Source organism: Sinohyriopsis cumingii, chromosome 12 (genome assembly GCF_028554795.1).
Source record: "Sinohyriopsis cumingii isolate HCF-2022 chromosome 12, ASM2855479v2, whole genome shotgun sequence".
In the NCBI taxonomy this organism is placed as follows: Eukaryota; Metazoa; Mollusca; class Bivalvia; order Unionida; family Unionidae; genus Sinohyriopsis; species Sinohyriopsis cumingii.
The window spans coordinates 57,327,745-57,350,971 of record NC_142972.1 but is presented as its reverse complement, the minus strand read 5'-3'; the positions used below and the strand labels follow the sequence as shown (position 1 = coordinate 57,350,971).

Here is a 23,227-nt window from a genome sequence, read left to right as displayed (position 1 = left end):
GCAGACTTCAATACTTGACAAATCAAAGGGAAGAAAATGGTCCATTTGCCTGCAAATAAATAATCCTCGTCCACAGAGTGGTATTGTCAAGAGACAACATCTTACTATAAGATGGCACTCGTTACAGAAAATAAAAAAGATAACGGCTACATGATTAACATTAAATAAACTATGTACCAAAGGTGCACTTTGTTGCACCTTAAGTGTATGATTGGTCGCAAAACAACACTGTTTTTTGGAGATGCGCAGGCGACGCTCTGGATGCGACAGACATAGTCTTCAGCGCATTCAACATTGGTTACGGAAGAGGCACAACACAGAAATAGCAGTAATAAGGAAGATGAGAGTTTTGAGATTTTGAAAAATAATGTTTTAATAATGTGACAGATGTGGGTAAAAGCAGCACGGTGGAGCTTGAAGGACTTAAAACATACGCATCAAGCGAATTTGTGTTCATTATAACAAAATAGAAAAAAGAAAGTACATACTAAAGCATCACCGGTAAATGAAACAAAAACGTACATGTGAAAAGGATGATATGGCGACTACTATGTACACAGTGATCTAGCAGGTTTTAAATGACAAATTAAAGTAGATGATATTGAAATCATGTACATCTGTAAAAGCTGAAAAATAATTAGTATTAAATACAACAAGTTAGTTTATGATCTTTTCAAGAAAATAAGAGGCAATCAAGATCAGGTAGACGTCAATGCTTCGCTATAATATTTAAACTTCTTTCAAATGCTATGCACATGAAGTATAGCATCGATTCGAGCAACTACACAATCAGTTATGCATTTTGTTAGACACGATGTTTCCCGTGGACAGTTTTAATGCATCGATACAACCTTGCATTTGAAAAATAAAATAAAAGCCAACCAAAATAAGAAGTTTACAAGACACTTGGCTCTAGCAAATCCAGCACTCCCTTAGATATTGTATAGATATACAGGTTTCGTAAGTACAAATTTTTCTGTTGAATGATAGAGATGTGCCTACGACAGATGCAGAGAACAGCCAGTTCAAATTACAACACGATGATGTGCCTTTGTCTTCATCTTCAGAGGAAGGCTTTCATGATGCACAATAAAGTCTACCTTTTGCATATGCCAGATAATTGCATGTAGATACTTTTAGTAATATATACCAACTATTACAGCCAATAATTAAGCGCTATTATGTAATCACCTTTTCACTACCTTTGCGGTCATTTAGGATGCCTCAACAGTGTCTTAATGGTCTTCACACTAAGAGAGACTACGTCAAGTGACGTGAGAAGTAAGCACCACAAAAGAAACAATGCATTGCATTTAATGGAAACTCCTTGGCTGCTATTAGAAATGAAAACTGCAAAAAAAGATTCAACAACTCGAGATGAAAAATGTTGTAGAGGCGGCGCTCTGCATATATCATGTACTTCTGAGAAAGTGACAGGTGTAAGGTGAAGTTATTTGCATTTCCAACACGCACACACACACACACACACACACACACACACACACACACACTATTGAGAATGCTGGCATACTTCCATGCTACTTTCATTTACAGTGGCTGAAAATATTTCTTTACATATTGCACTTGTGGAAATTGTACATGATCTAAGCACACAGCTAACCAGAAAGGCAGCTTCCATCAGCTGTTCAAATCAGGCTGAATTCGTCTAAAATTGGGAAACTGAAGTTTGCCAGGGTAGGCAATCCCAACTTCTAAACGTGCAATGAATGAATTATAAAATATATGAAAAAACACATTATCGGTTTTTTTTCTTGCAATATACCTTTGAAGTCTATGAATTAAAAATGAACAGGGGGAGAAAGTTGTTTTCAATTGGTGCAGTCGGAGGTAAGGCAGAGTTGAATGTTCTATAGCACAATTAAAACCCTTCACGAATACATCAAAATAAAGGGAATCCAAAGTAATTTTCAGGATACCTAAGATATACCAAGTCTTTGTACAATAACCAAGATAACCAGTGAGGAGGACCTGCTGAATTTATTTCCCCTTTTAGTTCTATCCCTTTGCAAAAAGACTACACAGCAAGGCGCCACTGTAAAACAAGTAAGAAAATTTGTCCAATTTGTTTCTTCATATCATCATGTATAATTTTCTAAAATAAAATCCCGGTGCATTAACATTAAGGTCATGCATGGGAACAAGCTAATAATGCTTAGTTTTTCTCTTGCATATACAATATCCTTAAGGCAGTATTCTGTGTGCAATAACCATAATTAAGGGGAAATTAGAAGTCTCAGAAACCAAGAGTGAAGTCAATTTAAATTTAAAACATTTACATTAAGTGAAAGAAAAATATAGCAAATTTTTTCTTTTCTTCTATCGTATTTGTAATGTAAGAAGGAAAAAGAACCTCAACACGACTAAGTAAAAATTCATTTTTTCCATGTACTAGGGTTAGAAGAGGAGGCAAATTTTTACCTTTCACATTTGACCTATCTGAACCTGATCTGTTGCATCGCTGATCAAATTGTTAAATAATTTATTAGTGATAAGGACTATTGTGGCAAGTTTTATGTTCCTATCTTTAGTCATAACATGTTACGTTGTGGAAATACAATGTGCATTTATAAAAATATCTCGCTTTTCACCATGGACTTGACTTCAGTGGGACTTTACTACAAATGAATACTGTTCGGTAGAAGAAAACAAACTACATAAAAATTACTCCCAAGGACTGTTTAGATGCTTGCTATTTAAATCTGTCTGTTTTGGATCCAAAGGTAAATAATACAATAATAATGCATATGTTGTCTTTATAGGGACGGTCTTCATATATTGCGAACTTCTTAGAGTGACAGGTGTAAGGTAAATCTGATTGGATTTGCAAGATGCGCAACGAAGAGAATGTAGACTTATTTCTATGCTACTTTCATTTAGTGTGGCTGAAATTTCTTTACATATTGCACTTGTGGAAATTATACATGCACACAGTTAACCAAAATGATTGCTCCCATGTTCTCGACAAATCGCCCTGTATTCGTCTAAAGTATACTATCTTTAGTGGTAATTGAAACAGAGAAAACGAATGTTGCCAGGGTAGGCAATTCCAGCTTTTGAAAGTGCAATGAATGACTTACAAAATATACAAAAAGTAAAAGACATTAAAGACTCATTTTCTTATAATTTATACCTTTGAAATCGAGGAAGTGAAAATGACAAAGCATAGCTTGCAGTCTTTTGATAGGTGCACGTCTAAAATAAGGCCAAGCTGTATACTCTGTAAATTTATATTCACCCATTAATTATACATTAAAAAAGGGGTTTACAAGTGCTTTTAATAACACCTAATATATAGAAGATTTTTCTTAAATATTCAGGATAACAAGAGAGGAAAACCTGTGAAATTATTTTTTAAAAATATATAACCTATGCAAAATACAAAATGGTAGAGCGCCACCTTAAAGCAAACATGACAATTTGTCCAAATTGTTTTTGATATCACCATGACTGAATGTCTTAATAAAACGCTACATTACCATTAATGTTATGCATGACAATAAACTAATTATGCTTATTTTGCTCTTGCTTATACAGTATTCCTTGAAGCAGTGTTGTGGGTGCAATGACCTTAATTAGGGGAAATTAGAAGTCTCAGAACACAGGGGTGAGATCAAATTAAATTTAAAACTGTTGCGTTAAGGGAAAGAAACATATTGCAAAAATGTTTCGTTTCATCCATTTGAAAGGAAACACTGACAACAAAGCCGATCCGCTTTCTTCCATATATTAGGGATGGAAGAATAAGCAAACTTTTCATACGTTGGCTTTTGACCACTGTAAAGCTGATCTGTTGCAACCATGTATAAACTGTGAAATTTATTAGTGACATCTAAGGAATAATTTTGACAAGTTTCATGTTCCTATCATCCAACATAAAATCTGTAATGTGCATGTTGAAAATAGATCACTTTGCATGTGGCGGTGGTGGGGCATAGCTTTTGTGGGATTTTGATAATAATGAATACTGTTCTGTGGAACAAAACACTTCATTTATTCAAATAGACTGTTTTGATACTTGAGACAAATATTTCAGCTATACAATGTCTATACAATGTCTATACAATGAATAATCATCGCTTTCATATAATTTTTTATATAGCGATCCACAGTTTTCCTGTAATATTTCAACACACTTTAACACCAATAATCACTCTCTACTTGATTTTTCTTTCATGCCAATAGATATTGTGCATGGTGACATGAATAGACTCATAAAAGAAATATATTGGATTCATAAGTTAGATACTTTGAATTCTAATGGACTTAATGCCAATGCACTATATAAAATTTTATAATTTAAATTGATATATTGTATATCCTTTATAACAATATAATTATATGTATGACTGTTTGTCTCTATTTTATTTTATTATTTTACTAATTCGTTTCATTAGAGACTCGTGTATCTTTTAGATCCTGTCATATATAAATATATATATATATATATATATATATATATATATATATATATATATATAATGCTCATTTTTTCCCCCGTTAACTTTACATTGTCAGAATCGTTCAGTATTCCCCAATACTGAACGCGCGCGACAATACACATATAGCATTCACGTGCATAAAGGAACTACTTTCTATTGTAAACAAACAATGACGCAGACGCCAGCACTTTTGATTTGTACACAAATCGTGTACACTTGCATAAGAGGCTCTTTACGTTGTGGTTGTTTAAATTTGTTTCTGAATGATCTAAAACATGTTTCGTGGTCTGTAAGAAAACTGTTTTGGCACATCCAGCGTTGATACAATGTTACAGATTTAGGCTAGCTACATTATATAAAGACGGAAGATAAGGTCGTTACAAATAACATACAAGTGACAAGGCATATACTGTCTTCTTTAGCTGGTGATAAGAATAGCAAAATAAAATATACTTACAGTTTTACATACTGAATTTCCTCAAAATGTATTTTCTTAATTCTGCAAATCCGAATTACATGAGCCATGTCATCGGTTTTCAATCTGGATTACACATCTTAAAATTGTGCTGTAATTTCGATTATAAGTGCAACTGCATCCTCCTTACTGCACTCAAAATAAAATAATCATTAAATTCCATAGCATCTTTTTGATAATTGCAATTGAAAGACTTCATATTTTTCCCACATTATGATTTCAAACATTCAATGACAGAAACAGAAACACATTTGCAGATGTAAACACGCTTCTCTCGCACCACTTCAATCCGATGTATTTCATGCATAATTTGCACAGACGAATCCAGTCCAAAATCACAAACTTTCGCCGAATTGAAACAAAATACCAAAATATATTCATTCCAGATCAAATGGAACAATTGTTGCAATGCGCATTCATTCACAATATAACTGCAAATTTCAATTTTAACTAGACACGCCATTTTCTTTCGAAAGTTATGTTGAGCGTGTGACTAAGTTCAAATTTGTCTGGGCGGAGTTATGTGCGCAATTATAATGATGTCATTGTGTAATGACAAATCTGCGCTTGTGTATTTAGTTTGGAATACGGCATTCGTTCATTTACGTTGTTTCTTGTGGTGTATTTTGTTTATATAATTAAACCTTAGGTAGAATAAAAAAAATGAGCATATAATAAAAAGGTTACTGCATTTGCATGGGAAAATATGAACTCGTTTTGTCGGAAGGATATACTGCACTCACAAGTTCGTGCAGTATTCCATCCCAAAACTCGTTCATATTTTCCCATACAAATACAGTAACCTATAAATGTAATTGTTATGATGATGCATATCATTTATGACGTTACGTAATTATGTAATTGTTGTTTAAAAATAAAAGACGTCATCCGTTTCTTTCAAAACATTTCGTGCCTGAAGAAGCATAGATTAAATGCCAAACTAGTTGCACAGAGTTTTCGGCGTTTGTGTTGTTTTTTTAATCACAGTTCAGCTATACAAGGAAACTTAAATCATACAACAATAAAACTTATTACGCACTTCTGAGAGAGTCATGTATGTAAGGTGAAGTTGTCTGCATTTGCAACATGCACAAGGAAGTGAATGCTGTTATAGTCTATGCTACTTTCATTAACTACTGCTGAAGTTATTTTTTATATATTGTACTTATGGAAACTGTACATGATATAAACACACAGCTAACCCAATGAATGCTACTATGTGCTCGAAATATCAGCCTGAATTAGTCTAAAGTGTATTATCGTTAACAGTTAGTAAAATGGGGAAAATGCATTGTGCACGAGTAGGCATTTCCAGTTTATGAAGGTCCAATGAATGAATTATATAATACATATAAAGTAAGAAAGGTATCGGCTCTGTTTCTTACATTTTACCTTTGAGGTATATTAATTGAAAATGACCAACTGGAGCTAGCCGTTTTGATTGGTGCACATTTTAAATAAGACCAAGCTCAATAAACTATAATTCAAATGATACCGATCAATCATACACCAAAATAAAATAATTAAAGTTCTTTTGACAATACTAAGATATACAAAGTCTTTTTTAATACACAAGATAGCCAGTGAGGACAATATTGGAAATCATGTTTGTTTTAAAATCAAACCCTATACAAAATAAGATCCTGAAAAAGCCCCTAGAGCAAAGTTGAGAAAAAGTAATTATAACAGAAGATTCATACGATTCGAAGGTTTAGTAGGAAAAATTATTTCTACTGAGAAACTAAGATAGAATAATACTTGATTCGGCCTGCTGTCAAAGTAAACGGTGCTGAAGAAGCTTTAAATATAATTAAGAACTAGAGAAAGAAAGCCAAAATATATTCCTCAGTCAATACAGTTCCCTTGTTAAGCATAAGGCATGTAATTTTCAAAATAGTCATAGACAAATCATGAAACAAAATACGAAATGACTACAGAGCGGATTAATGAGAACAAATCAACAAAAGTGAAATATTTCCAACATTTCTTAAATACTTTCATTCAGTATAGGTCAAAGTGTTTCATGTTTTGTCGGGGCCTTTTTATTTATGAAACTGTATTCCGCAATAAATGCAACCTTTAATGTATAACAGAAAGTTCTTAACGTATTGTCATCCATGTAGCCTCTTACCTATGAAAGCACTTCTGATTATGTAGGACACTGCCATGATAGCAACTAAAGCAATTGCAATTTTGTCCAAATATGCGTAGATGATGTAAGTTGCTTTCAACAACCTGTATAAAAAAAAAAAAAAACGAAAAGCCGACTAAAGTAAGTCTTCATCAGCCCTTGGTTTATCGAGTATTGAAAGTATCATTCTTACACTAATAACTGTTGTAGACACTTGAATAATTTACTATACTCACCTTTTGTCATGCACTTTTGCAGATAACACACCTCAGCATTTGAAGCTTCCGGAGTAGTATATATATATATATATATATATATATATATATATATATATATATATATATATATATATATATATTGGAACTGCGTACGTTTGGAATGCAATAGTAAATAAAGACCATGGCGAAGCAACTTCCTCGTACGATGCACTGACTCGTGGAGATTGAGTAATTTACAGCGTAACCTCATCAGACTGAACACGGTAGTGTTCTCGTTGCACGAAAGGTACAAAAACTGCCATGAATAAACATCATTGCGCAACGATAAAAGTAACCGGTAAAGCAACTTAATCAATCCACCACCACCATCCAGCGTTCAGGTATCTCCTTTTCTAACAATTGCACAGGTAGTCTCACAATATAAGTAGCACGTACTACCATGTGCCCTCTACTTTTATGCCCTATTTCGTGTGTTCACTGAATTAGTATCATAGTCTGAAGATTTGCAAGAATTCCTGCAAAAGCAGGAACGTGTATTAACAATACATATTTTATATCGTTAGTCCAAACAGAAACAAAAATATGAAAATTGTGTATTGATGAGGTTTAACACTTTTTTCTCAGGAACGCAACATAACCTGTAAAACCAGTCAGTAACTTTAACACATTTTTGCTAAGCATTGTTTGGAGCGTTGCAATCGTTTGTGTAGACTTTTGCCATGAGACTGTATGATGAAGATATCATGTAGTCACGCGAGAAGTCTGACAAAAAGAGATTAATGTAGGTTCTGGTGTGTGAAATTATTTAATGGGCTCGGCATTAAAGTTAAATGATAGTTATGTGTGACTTAACTCATCCTACCTTAAATGGTAACCTTTAACTTATTAACAATAACGCATCGTGTTTGCTTATATGCATTTTGGTACGTTGAATTCCAGATCGCTGCATGATCTAGTAATAAAAGTATTTTTCTACAGAATGGATGTCCATAAGTTTGTGATTGACAAGTATCGATTTTGTTTTACCTGGAATTTTAAAAATGTGCTGACATCCATGAGCTATCCTGATGATAGGCGCCATGTCCGTCTGCGGGGAGGAGTTTACATGTCCTGTGTCATTACGCCGGGTCAGATTGACTGACACTCGAAGCTCCCAGCTTCCCCCACCATAGTTGAGGGATATCCAGTCTCCTCCAGTGAACCTAGATGTAAACGAATTCATAAATCTTACAATATATTTATATATATATATATATATATATATATATAGCTGGCGACATCTTTGTATTATGAATATGTACGAGTAATCATTGTTGTACCCGCAGGAAATATTGGAAAGAACGATAAAATGAATGAAAATGGGTATAACAAAAGAAAAGAAAAACATTTTTTTGTCGCCCATTTAGTGTAGCCCGAAGATAAAATGATCTACATTGATGTATATTTCCTACATTGGTCAGGGCGTAATGTTTTATGTGTATGTGTCGCCCAAAGGCATTCTCTGTATAGGATGCTCAAGAGTAATAAATACATGTAACACAGTGGTGTCTTATGCAGTGAAAATTTATTACGACCATTAACGGGACTGAAAGAAAGTGGTTACATAAGCCGGGTGGTCTACATATTGGGCTTCCACTTTCGGAATCCCTTAGGTAGTGGTTATGTATGTATGTATGTATGTATGTATGTATTATGTATGTATGTATGTATGTACCCAAACTGAAAGAATTCATCATTATCTGGGAAAGAATAATTGTAACTTCTTCTACCCGAGGTCCAGTCCTCATCCACACTGTAATCGGTACAGTAAAAATACATGTCTCCTATATTGTTTTTGCAATTCCACATACAAGTCAGAGAACCAGGCATGCCGATTAAACGTTGTGACGCAATGATGCTATCATTGCAATACAGCTGAGAGGAATAAGAGCGTCGCCAGGAGATGCGGAAGATGATCAACACCTGTAAAATGTATGAGAAAATAAAAACCATCTATATATTTATCTAAGATATACATAAATAAAAAAACAATAATTAAATAGCTGAAGAAAAAACGAAATAGTGATAAATAAAAAGAGTGAGACATATATAGATAGAATAGACAGCTTTTCGTTGAGAGATTAGGAACAACTTAAAATATGTGAAAAAGAAATCGACGTAGGCATATAAATTCCAGTAATCCCGTTCATTGTATCTGTATATTGGCCAGAACATAAAGTCTCACTGGACAGTTATTTTTGGCATATTTTCATCCGATGGTGACCATATTGCAGAAAAATGATAATAATGTTACAATAAAGATACAAATAAAAACTAATGATTTTTGTTAAAAGGATGCTTGTAAGATTCTGACTGAGGTATTAAGGTTAATTCCTTATGCGACTGGTGGCTTTTATACTGAACCAACACTACCACCAACCCCTCTATTTTACATTCATTTTTGACAGGAAAGAGAAAAGAGAGATTTTGAGTATTTTCCTGTGACAAGGCAGTTAAAAGAATCAGTATGTGCCTTACGCATGAAAAAAGTTCACTAGTACTATAACAAATAGCAAACTTTTCATCACTCCTCAACCATCTAGATTTTTAGATATTTACCTCTGTAGCAGACACACGTAAATACGTAAGCCAATTGGCTGTTCATTTGCAGCCCAAGGTACGCATTTGATCTCCAATGCTCGTCTAACTGTAACAGGCAGTCACTAACAAGCTAACCCATTTCCAAGCCTAACTCAAAGTAAATGTAAACCACATTACAGATTTAGCTTATGTGCGAATTTATAAATGCTAGAATTGTGATAATTAGGCTCATTCCTTCTACCTTAAAAATTGGGGGGGGGGTCAAAATACGAAACTATCCTGTGAGACCTAATACTGGGTAGTTGTATAAGGGTTTATAATAATGTGGCCCACGGTGATGCATAAATATGCAGCTTATAAAAACATGCCGCTTTACTACAAACTATAACTGTATATTCAGATCCGTTAAGTATTCTTCCAATAAATAACTAGGTTTGGGGTGTGCTTGTTTTAGCTCTACATGCCCTTAAGGCACATCTGTTCGCATCTCCCCTAAATGAAAATGGTGGTCCTCCAACATACAAAATGTTCGCCATAGAAGCCAACCTTGTTGTCCCTAAGCTCTCTATATGAAACTTGACTAGCATATTTGTTATGGAATCAGATTGTGATGAAAACGTTGCCAGTTGACTACTTTTTTACTTCTCAACTGAGAGCGGCGTATGTCCATCCAATCTAACCTTCCAGGCATGTGAGCAGCAGTGGACTCAATGTAACTGTAAACAAATGGGAACCATCTTGGATGACGTCATCAGTCCATATGAGTGGCACACAGTATTTGAACATGGTAAGTATCATCTAAACATATATATTATTTTATTGAAATTCACGATAAGATGCAGCTCTTCTTTTTTTTTGAGTGGGGTCATAAACAGGTAAAGTATCATTCTAATAATCTGCCTCCCTTAAAATTATAACCATTTTCACAATATTTGAAAATGTAGTTTTAGCTTTTGGAAATAGGTTAAAACACAAAGAAATCATGATGAATAAATTTTCTTTCCTCACATGGGATAAAAAGGTGTTTTACAAGCAAATCAAGATAGTATTTTTGTTTGAAAACGATGCATGGGTTATGGCTGTATCGCATATCTATATGGTACGTTGATTTTAACTAGAGGTGTGTGTTTGAGAGAACTATCATCTTTCAACTCAAATGTTGTTTGAGTAAAGTGCATCGACTTGAAAAAAAATAAAACGTGATATTATTGCCTTTCTCAAGAGTATTTCCCTTCCTTTTTTACATTTATTTTAAAAGCAAGGTGAAATGAGTTTATATATATATATATATATATATATATATATATATATATATATATATATATATATATATATATAATTGTATTCTGAGTCCATGTACCAATTCCCTTTCACCCACTGTCCAATCGACATTCATACCTGTGCATTTATTACCCTTTCTGTATCATTTTGGATCAACTTTCACAGTGTATAAGGACAGATACTATAGAATTACAGATTCTTTTTTATTATCGAAATCAAACTGCTAAACTTACCATTTCTTTCGAATTTTGATGCCCATTTTTCTTTGAATATTTCTCAATTAATTAAACTATTGCAGGCCGAAGGTTTTACCATCTGTTTATTGTTACCGTTTACTTACAGACTGTACATGAGTTTAACATAAATGTGTTAGAAACTGCCACTAATTGTATCAAAAATCTGTCTTTCCAGACTGAAAAAAAGATTGAATGCCAAGTCTGTGGTGCCATTCTATTAGAATTTCCGCATATACACAGAGAGATAAGAGCAGGTTTTCGTGCATCAGTTTGATAGAGTCATTTTCGAACAAACTATTCATAAATTATCATCAGGCCAGAATTTTGATTATAATATTACACACTGGGCTGAGATTTCTTTTAAAGAAAGATGAGAAAGATTACAGATTATAAAAGCTATTAAAATTTAAATGTATTTACTGAACCATCTAATGCGTATTTATGAGCTAAATTTCAGTCAACGGTTTTAATGTACTGCATTTTATTCTTTGATTCTATCTCGGTCCATCTATTTTCATTTCTCATTTCAATCATTGTTATACGTGCATAAATTGTAAAGTAGTATACATTTAGTGTGCCTACGTGAGAAAAAACCCCCAAGAATAAGATAAAATCCGGCATATAAGGATGTAGAATGCAGATCTTCATATTTACACCTGTGTGAAATTAAACATTCTGAAGGTACAAATCATTAGTGTGTGTGTGTGTGTGTGAGAGAAAGAGAGAGAGAGAGAGAGAGAGAGCAGGGGGACGGTAGCATAACTTGCGGCTTGAGTTATTAGTTATCTCGAACATATTCAATATAGTTAATAAAGATTTTAAATGTGGCTTCACTTCATATTAATACGTAGTTTCCTGTTGGATTCCTATGTTTGATATATAATTTGTAATGTACAAAAATTATTCATTTGATACTAAACTTCTTTCTCCAAAAGGAATCATGACAAATTCAGCATTTAGACCCTCTCTTCATAGTTCTAGCGTAAAGTTTCCATCAAGTTGCACTAGTGACAAGGAGATGGAGGGGATACCAACTAGGATGGAAAAAGGAAATCGGTCAAGATCTTTAAAACTAATCAGTGTGTGTATGATATATGTACAGTATCAGAACGTGGGAAATATAACTATTTTTGTGTTGCGCGTCTGCATGAAAATGTTGGAGAAGGCATATTGGATGGACAGAATGGCAAGACGGTGGGAAGATGAAGTAACTGGGATTTCAAACATACCATTGTAGCCCATGAGGAAATAATCAATTATCATCATAAACAACGTAATAATTTATCTTACTTACAGATAATAATTCGATTGAAAGAACGTATCAGATTCTAAGAACAACTGCATATTTTTGCAAACAGTAACATGACCATTCCGGTGGCCTAAGCGGATAGAGCGTCCGCTCGAATGAGGGAGGTTTCTGGTTCAAACGCCGGCTGAGTCATAACAAAGACATAAATTGTACTAGCAGCTGCCTTGCTTGGCACTCAGCGTTAAGATGTTAGTGTTAGGACTGGTCAGCTTGGTGTCAGGATAATGTGACTGTGTGGGACATCATGCTACATGTCTGCGTCATGATGCCCCAGTGCTAGACATCACTATGAACTGCCACACTGCAGACATCGTAGCGATATGACTGAAAAAATGTTAAAGCTACGTTAAAAATCCAGATCACAAACGCCAACAGTAACATGACTTTTTCGAGCTAGAGAGCATATTTTCTCGTCTGCGTGAGCTTATTAACAAGTGCATGGAGAGTAAATGGCTAATGGCTACAGGATAATACCAATGGATGCGATCACTTTTTCGAATCATGAAAAACATTTAACATGTTTTTCATTGATGAAATTTGAAACCCGGATCCTGGGATCAGGTTTTGCATCTAATATTGGAATGTTTCAGATTTTTAAACACGGGCGAAAAATGTGTTTGTTTTTACTAACCTTAAAATTCAAAGTAGAGTTGGTTTTCTACTGGCAAAAAAAAATAAAACGAACCTGATGGGTGCCATGATCCCTTTTTAATCTGTTATTTACAAAAGCAAAATCTCTAATTAAGGAAAATGAATGCATCGAAAGTATGATCTTATACCACAAATATAAGGGTTGTGTACTACTACATAATGCTTATAGGTCAATATTTCTTGCATGCACATCTGAATAGCAGAAACACAGAAAATAAAGAGAAACATAAGAAAAACAATTCAAATCATTTATTTACATTTAAAATGTATGAATATGACAAACATTCTTTAAGTCCAACATTCATTCTTATCACCTGTCGACTTTATGTAAGTGTTCATTATTATTATTGAGTGCACTTGGAATGTCATCCAAATTACATACTTGATTATCTAAGGTCGTCCATATACAAATATACAAGGAATGATATTGACTATAGGTATCGGATAACTAAGGATCTTACGACAGGGAACCAGTCTTCTGGTGGGAAAAAAACAAAGAGAAAGAAAAAATAAAGACCCTCTCCAACCCCCCAACCCCAACAGAGTACGAAATCTTCTGAGATGCACAAATTGGCTAATAAATGGATTCAATTTTTCCATTATTAGTCTCATAAAGTTCAATCTTTTTACTATAGTTGACAAGAAAATATTTACTTTTATTTTGACATTCCGTATTTTAGTTCATACTGGCCAAATAATATATGAACTTGTTGCGCGAAGCTATGTTATTAGGTACAGGTTACAGACTTTCCTTGTTTAATGACATGAAAGTCTAAAAATAATGTCTCGGAACAGGTTGATTGGTTTGACTTGGCTTCACGGAACAGCAACACAAATAGGTTATTTATAGTATTGTAATAAATATGAAGCATGTGCATTTGGTTATAGAGCCCCGTTTTAAGGAATTCTTAGATTTGTGTGATTACTTGTGTGATTATTGGAATTCGGCGCAATGGAAATATTCCTAGCCCGAAATAATCAGCAAATTATTAGGAGCAAACGTCACGGAGTGAAGTGTTATTGAGTTTCAATGATGCCATGGTTCACTAGTAGTGAATTCAGGCCAAAACCAAATGAATGATCCTGTCGTAAAATAGTCCATATTAAAATCTAGTGGTGTACATTGGTGGTGGGACTGCAAGGGCAGTATTTACGGTAGGAAACCGGTAAATTACACATGGGAATAAATAAGAAGGGACTTGGCAGATACCGTTTATGTCGCCATGTGGGCAAATATGGTGCAGTTATGTTGGCGCAATGTGCCTGGAAAGCATACATTGACTGGCCTAAGGTGCCGGAGTTAAAATAGTTCCCAGTGTTGGGGATACTCATGTATTTTCTGAGGCGTGAACGGTTGGCGGTACGGAAACATGATGAAGATAAAACATGCAGATGTGCGGTTGATAGATATTTGGCAGTTTGTTTTATCTGTGGTCTTGCATTAATTAGAGGAAAATTTAGGTATCGAATGGACACGTTGGGCTTTCTAGTTTACAACTGAAGTTGTATGGAAGTCTTTGGGAAGTCGGGGTAAATTTATGACTTTTAGCGAGAATTGCGCCAGGGTTTGACAACCGCTCGGTCAAGTAAATACCAGTGTGCGTGTAACAGTATAATAGATGGTTCTTTATTCTACAAAACCAGAGTAAGAATATTTTTCTCAAGCTAAGTGAGGCCCAGAAGTTATTTTAATTAATATGAATCAACGCCTAAAGCCGTGCTGGAAGTTTTTTTTTCAATTTGACTTCATGATGACAATTAGACTTTACCGTTCGAAACCAGTACCTCTCCAATCCCCACCGATGTAAAACAGCATCATCATCGCCACTAGTGTCATCTCCGTAAATGAGGTTCCAACTATCTATCATCTCTCTATTGACAACAAATGGACCAAAAGTATTATATAATCTGTCGGTCAAGTAATAAAACCGTGCGATATAGGTCGAACAAGTGCCTCACACACTGTATAGTTACAGCTATTGTACTCTGTCTCTCTTTCTGTCTCTCTCTCTCTCTCTCAAAATTCAAATAAATATATCAAATTGTAGGATCAGTCAGCATCATAATTAACATATTAAGGAACAATATTGTTGAATTTTTGATAATATAAAGAAAACTTTTCCCCCGAATATACATAAACAAAAGTGCTGTCGTCGCTGACCTTTGGTGCAACCTCGACTCTTATAAACAGACAAAGTAGGTGGACTGCATTTTCGTGAAGAGAATAAAATGTTCAAGAAATACATCGATTGTCTTTTTCGGGGGCGATTCTGTACAGATTTGGACAGCAAGTCAATGCTAAACATAAATATGAGCGGAACATTCTAAGTGAAAACGAAATTGATGTCAGCGATATTCAAGCGAACCGTAACGGAATAGACACATCATATATACAAAGTTGCAAAATAAAATCAAGTTTTATTAGTCATACCATTGCATATAATGCACGCTTTACGGAAATGGACAAAATAGGAAGTATATGTTTCTGCAATATGCGTGATAGGAGCATTTACAGTCCACGAATATAGATACAACAAAAAAGAAGAAAACCAATGGCTACATTTAATGGCTGCGTTCCTAGACATACAAATAAAATGCATATTTAGGGATAGATAGGGGCATCTTTTGTCTATCTAAGTTTGAGCTGGATCTCATTTAGGGCCGGGGGCCCCGAGTGGCCGAGTGGTCTAAAGCGCTCTCCGTCACGGATCACTGTCATCTCACCTCTGTCTGCATGGGTTCGAGTCTCGGGCTCGGCAAATGTGGATATGTGAGAAAGCTTGCCGGTAGCTTCCCGTGGGTCGGTGGTTCTTTATGGGGTCTTCCTGGTTCTTCCTCCACCATTAACACTGGCCGCCATGTATAGCCTATCTTGTGCTGAAAAATGGCGTTAATCCCTATAACAAGAACAACAACAACATTTAGGGCCGAATTATTCCTTACAGTACTTACCCCTATAAACAACAATAATTCTTGTACACATTTAATCTATTTCATCCTGCCATGCACGATCGGTTCCGTGATAATAGTAACGTGAACATATAACGTCCTGCGTGGAAAGGCTAATAATTATCCTAACCTAATATTGATAATTGTGGCACGTGATTATTATTCAAATCTGTTCAATAACTATGTCATGTGTTTGTCTGTAAAAAACACCCGTAATTGTGTATGGTGAATGAATAGTGAAATAAAGAATGTAATTACAAGCAAATATGTATCATATGTGTATTGTATCACAAAAAATGTGTCCGAATGTGAAATAGTTGTTATGAATTGGAGTTGTTCCTTAATATTCATTCATCGCAATATATATATATATATATATATATATATATATATATATATATATATATATATATATATAAAATTAATAATAATAATAATAATAAACACAGAATACTGAATGTGGCCGAGTGGTCTAAAGCGCTCTTCGTTACGGATCACTGCCATCTCACCTCTATCTGCGTGGGTTCGAGTCTCGGATTCGGCTAATGTGGATATGTGAGAAAGCTTGCCAGTAGCTTCTCGTGGGTCGGTGGTTCTTTCTGGGGTTTTCCCGGGTTCTTCCTCCACCATTAATACTTGCCGCCATGTATAGCCTATCGTGTGCTGAAAAATGGCGTTAAGCCCTACAACAACAACAACAACAAGAATACTGAATCTTGAAATCGCACCCATTCTCCTTCCAATACTAACAATTTTAATTTCTAATCAACATACCTCTCTATCATTCCCAGTCGGTTTCCAAGTTATCAACGCTCCTCGGAAATGGGATCCTTCGCATACTGAAAAAAGAAACAACACCGCTGTCAGAAACGTCATTGAAGATGCCATTGTTTTGCACTCATTGCATTTCAATTAGTTAAATGGGAGAAATTCCAATCAAATATTCAATATATTCCTCTAATCGCTATGCAGCTGACGTTCCGCTATGCAAGGTGGACAGAATGGTTGTTTATGGCAACCTAGCATGGGCTAGTTCAAGAATCAAGGTCACGTGACCAGGTATCTCTTTCCGGGTATGGCGATATAGACTTCTTAGTACTAATATTAGTACCCTTACTCGTTCCTCGTGGACAGGGTACTAACATGAGCATATACGTGTTACTGGAGCAAGCCGGGTGTGATTCACACCCGGCGCTCCTTTAGCCTAATATCAACAATTTTGACCATGTTCCTTGAATATAATGAAATAAATTGAGTAGTCCTCTTATTTAATACCGGAATTATCGCGAATCATTTAGAAATAGTTGTAAAATCTCATTTACCTTTTTTATCCGATATTTTTGTTTAGATCGTCCGCCATATTAGTTCAAATAATGACTACTTCCGTTGTCAGCCTCGCTTGCTTGTGTGCCATATAAGGACATTGCGGCCTTATTTGGAAACGTAAACAGATCGTAGTAAAAATATGGCGCGGTTTGAATCGGAAATTCTACGCATTAAACGTAAATACGATTTACCGGTGATTTTGAAATTTCACCAAGAAGCTATTATTCACCACTTGATTGATAAAAAGGATGTATTTGTCCTGCTACCCACTGGATTTGGAAAGTCATTGACCTACATAATCGTGCCATTACTCTTAGATGAGGTAAGTAAATCAACAGCTGATAAATTGTTAAACTGCAACATAATTTGAGAACAAAGTACATTAATTCAGATTGATTTTGTTAATTTATTGTTCATAAATAGTGTGATATTTGCCAGGATACAAATAATCACATATGTCACTGGATTATAAAAAAAACATTACATACATAAAAAATGAAAAAATAATGTAATTAAAATCCTTATAACAAAAATGAGAAAACAACAATTCAAATGCACATTTTTTGAAATACATAATGTGAATATAATAACATATTATTTTTCCCCAGTTACATCCTGGACAGGTGCATACAGCTGTGGTAGTCTCTCCTCTAAAAGCCTTGATGGCTGATCAAGTAAAATTTTTGAGGAGTCATGGCATAAAATCAGTGGCCATAACAGAAGAAACATCGATAAAAGGTATATATATATATATATATATATATATATATATATATATATATATATATATATATGTGGTACATGACACACAACTTTGTCTAAAAAAAAAGTAAAAATCATGAGAAACCAAAACCAGCTTTGCTTACACAACCAGGCCCAGCTACCATATGTACTTGCTTATAAGTCCAATCAACTGCAAACAGTGAAGCACCTGGTCTTCCATAGCATAATGTGCCTGCAGATTAGGATATATGTTGCTTGTTCTACTGATCACTCTTAACAATCAGTGCAGACCCATTATGCAATGACAGATCTGGGTCTGTGCAGTTGGCAGTTGGGTATTGACAGCGCCATACAAACTGCCTGTTCTACTCTGCTGTTGTTTTAGTAAGGGTTAGAGATAAATGATTTCAACTAACGTAACATTTGTGCCTTATCCAAAGCCCTGATCTGGCTAGCTTTGTTAAGATAAACAACAGAACCCTGCCTGTTGACAGTATCTGGTATCAAAGAATGCTGTGATTAATATTCTAGTCAACTGTCATTAGTAACAGGGAATCATAGAATCCTATAGAATCCTATAACGCACTAAGAGTGAAATTATGCTATCTATCTATCTATCTATCTCTCTCTCTATCTGTCTGTCTGTCCGTCTGTCTATCTACCTACCTATCTATCTATCTATTATCTATCTATTTATCTATCTATCTATCGAGGCCCATTGTATTTCATCTTGGTATGAAATATATAATATGCACAAATGAAAACAAAAAAAAGGGAGGGAAAGATTTAATTATGAATTTGAATAAGTTATTATTTTTTAAAATTGAACTGCAATTAGATAAATTCCATTACCTTATTCATTCAGATCACATTCGCAAATCACAAATTTATCTACACTGCCAAAAGGTCCCTTCTCTCTCCAAGTAACTAGAGCCACAACTCTATGTATGCAGAGTTTTAAACCTTTGCATAGTTTGTAAATTTGAGGAATAGATTTATGCTTCCTGATATCAGGGCAAAATTAATACAGTGTGAAGAATAGTTTGTGTGTGTATGCTTGTGTGTCTATTAAATAAAAGAATAGCAATAATTATAATTTCCTATAGGGCACTATGTTATTTCTTACAGTGAAATTAATATTTAATCACACACTATATACTTAAATAATAACTATCAAGAATTGACCCTGCCACACTTTAAAAAGAAGAGAAGATTGTTGTGAGGGCAGAAATATTATAGATACATTTTAGCACACATTATCACCATATTCTATAACTTTTAAATTAGTAGGCTTGAGTCATGAAGATAACATAGTAGCATATCGTATAATAACTGGCCATAAGTTCCTCTAAAATGTCAGACATCAGTAATAACTAATTTATTGACCTGGCTACAAGAAATGTGTATTTCATTAAGTTCTGATAAATTCTATATTTTAATTTATTAATACCTATCATTTTAGATATTTTTTTCTTTGAATGAATTGGAGACTTTGAGAAATAATTAAAACATATGCTTCAAAAGATTATGTGTTCTATCTCTCTCTCTCGTTCCTTATACACATAAGGCTATTGTATGCTTCTCCATTTGATATGCAATAAATATTTGCTTTTGAGTAACATAGTCAGGTAACATAAAAGAATTTTTGGTACTATTGAGAATACAGTTATGTATGTAAGAAAATGATTAACATTGAAAACATTATAAGTTATTATATATGTAGAATTGATTTAAAAGAAGTCAGTGATGACCATTTACTCTACAATTTGTTCTGATTGTAGGGGCCTCGATTTTAGACCCGGCTACAGGCAGGTGTCAGTTGTACAGAGTCTGTTTGATGTTCCCAATCTTGTTCTGACAGCTACTGCGACCAAGGAAATACAAAGAGACATTTATGATGTTCTTGGGTTTCATAGCGAAACAACACTCGTGGTGTCAGACTTACCCGACAGGTTTGAAAATTTCATAAAATTTCGGGCACAACACTCTTTCAGTTTCCTCCATATAGAAATGAGACAAAACCATTTGCCACCTATATAGCAGATTTGTGTCTGATTGTGTGTCTTTTGGATTTTTAACATAGCCTTAATGATCTCAGTCATATCACTACAATGTTTACAGTATGGCAGTTTATAGTGATGTCTAGCAATAATGCATCATGCCACAGATATATCATTTTTTGAGCCAGGGTTTTAACCCATGACCTCCCACATCCAAGGCAGATACTCTAACCACAAGGCCACCGGGGTGGTCAGCAGCTTTATGTAAATGAAGTCTTTGCAAATTTGGTCAGAAAGAAGTTGATTTACTACTTTGATGCCATTGTTGTCTCATATTTTTGTGAACCATAATTGATATTCATAGAGAAATTTTCCAAATGTTTGAATTTTTAACCAGTTGTTTGCACAAGGTTGACAGCAATAGACTTGATTTCATGTTATTTGATAACCATTATGCTTTATGTATAGAGCTCTGAACAGCTTGATATATGTCAGCAATGTGCAGAAGGGTTTGATAATTGATATGGCAAGCATGCAATCCCACAGCAACAACCAATATTTTTAAATTGTTACTATATGCATGTCATATCCATAATGAATTCTTAATTTAGACAGGAAGAAATATTGGCACAAATGTGCACCCATACATTTAATTGATTAATGCCTAGTAAGTTTCACTCTGTAAGATAATGCTGAAGCTGGATACAACTATGAGCAATTGTATAAATGGTATTATGTCGGCACCTACATAAAAACTGAAAATCCAGTCAGTGATAAAGATTTGTGTCATAACTTTCATACAAATAAGGAAGAATCCCAACATTGAATGGAATAAACTAAAAAACATAACTTGCAATCATGGTTAAATGTTTCCTTATTAATATGGACACACTGCATACATATGTATTTAGTTACCAGTATATGCTAAAATTTACACTTTTAAAGAACTTTTCTTCATATCTATTGAATTACTATTTGGGAATTCATAATCTATCTGTAACTAAATATGAACTATTTTACTTAAGTTTACAATTTATTGTTGATCGTTGAAAAGTTATGAATATGTGAATGTTAATAGGATGTGAAATTTTGGCACTTAAAGAGCATTGTAAACAATGTTGGATACATGGATTTAAAGTTGTATCTAATTATTCTCTATATATTATTTAGATATAGAATAAATGAAAGCTGAATGAATATGATTTGTCTATTCTGTGTCTGGTTCAACCATTGTAGTATAGGACATATTACTGTTTTCAATTGCAGTATATTAGCTTTGATTTAACTATATCAATCTTATGATGTGGGTAATTACATTTTGAGTATATTTCTCTTTTTCAGGCCGAACATCTTTATAGATTTGAAGGAGTGTACTGAGAGGTATGAAACTGAGCTTAGATGGTTATTAAAATTTAAATGTGACAGTAGAAAGAAGATTATTGTTTACATCCGGTCAATAAATATGTGCTACCAACTATATTTGTGGTTGGTGACAAGCCTAATGGAGAAGTGTTTTGTTGGAGAAGAAGCAGGTCCCAGCAATAGGAGGGTAGAGATGTTTCATGCAAACACAGACAAGGAGAGTAAGGAACGAATCATAGATCAGTTTGTGAAAGAAGATGGCAGTATTGAAGTTCTCATTTCCACAGTGGCATTTGGAATGGGTGTTAATATTTCAAATGTTGATATTGTTGTTCATTGGGGTTTACCATCTTCATGCCTTAGTTACTGGCAAGAGGTGGGGAGATGTGCTCGCGATGGCAGAAGGGGCTACGCAGTATGCTATGCATTTAAAAGAAGCCAATCAAGGTGTAAAGATGATAGTTTAAAGGAGCTTGCTCATCTAAGTAAATGTCTCAGATGTTCTGTGCTTTCTAACTTTCTATTGGATGGAATGGACAATAAAGGCCTGAAAATGTTGGAGATAACTGGGAAATGTTCTTGCATGTGTGATGGAGTCTGTTTATGTAATAAATGCAGGTGTTGCATTGTTTGTCAGAAATCATGTTCTTGCAAATCAAAAGTCAGAGAACCACTGGTGTCTTTCTTGAGTTAAGCAAACTGTATTTTGGAGAAACATTAAAAAAATGTGTACCTATGATTTTTGAAAAATATACTCTTTTGTACAATGTGCCTTTTACATGCCTAATATGGTATGCAAAATACCTATAAGAATTGAAAAGAAACATTATTATATCCCAATGATATCTTTGATCTTGTAAATACATACCTATTATGGCCAACATAGGGTATAGGTACTTTACTATAACCATTTTCTTTTACTACAAGTTGTCTTTTTTGTTGATTCAAACACTTGCCAAATATTACTCAGATGAAAAGAAAAATAACTGAACAATATAGCTCAAGTTTGTCTGTCTGTGCTATACAAGTTCCATAAATTGCATTGTCTACTCCCTCTTTGGTTTAAAACTTGCATCTTCCTGTATGATTTGTACTGAGAATTCCACCTCAAATGTTAAGACAGGTTTACTTGTTTGTGAGTGATAAATCTACATCTCTTCTATGATGAAGAAGGACCAATGAGCCACTTTCTACAATTTCTACAATGGGTTGTGGGGGGGGGACATCACTAAAATCTATCATCTAAAATACATGTAAAATATATAAACTTGATAATGTGGTTATTATTTGGCATGTGTCAAAAGGATAATGTAAACTACCATTTTTAATATGGACATTATGTTTCAATATATAAGCAGAAGGCACACAATGAAGTCAATGAAGCAGCATACCAAATATAGTTGGAATTTGCTCAATTAGGTAAGTGTCTTTAGAGTCAATGTTTCACACAGAAAATTGAATGCTTATCTGTATCAAATTAAAAATCATTAATCAACTTATTTTATCTTCAGAATGAGACATTTTTA

The 23,227-nt window shown here is 34.3% G+C and overlaps 2 protein-coding genes across 2 annotated transcripts in view; one reads left to right on the top strand and one right to left on the bottom strand.

The window, feature by feature from the left end:
* Window positions 1–17,311, bottom strand: part of LOC149786523 (uncharacterized) — a 119,112-nt gene extending 101,801 nt beyond the window's left edge. Inside the window, exons 1-3 of the mRNA XM_089975941.1 lie at window positions 17,065–17,311; window positions 8,999–9,246; window positions 8,311–8,486 (exon numbers count right to left, since the gene is read on the bottom strand). Of these exons, the coding sequence (XP_089832067.1) occupies window positions 8,311–8,486; window positions 8,999–9,246; window positions 17,065–17,178 (538 nt within the window). The 5' untranslated portion in view covers window positions 17,179–17,311. The remainder of the gene's footprint in view (window positions 1–8,310; window positions 8,487–8,998; window positions 9,247–17,064) is intronic.
* Window positions 17,312–17,489: 178 nt separating this feature from the next.
* LOC149786522 (uncharacterized) lies at window positions 17,490–22,396 on the top strand. Its single transcript, XM_089975940.1, has 4 exons — window positions 17,490–17,964; window positions 19,205–19,262; window positions 20,077–20,291; window positions 21,681–22,396. The coding sequence occupies exons 1-4, from the start codon at window positions 17,756–17,758 to the stop codon at window positions 22,393–22,395; spliced, it is 1,197 nt and encodes a 398-aa protein (XP_089832066.1). The 5' UTR covers window positions 17,490–17,755; the 3' UTR covers window position 22,396.
* The last annotated feature ends 831 nt before the right edge of the window (window positions 22,397–23,227 follow it).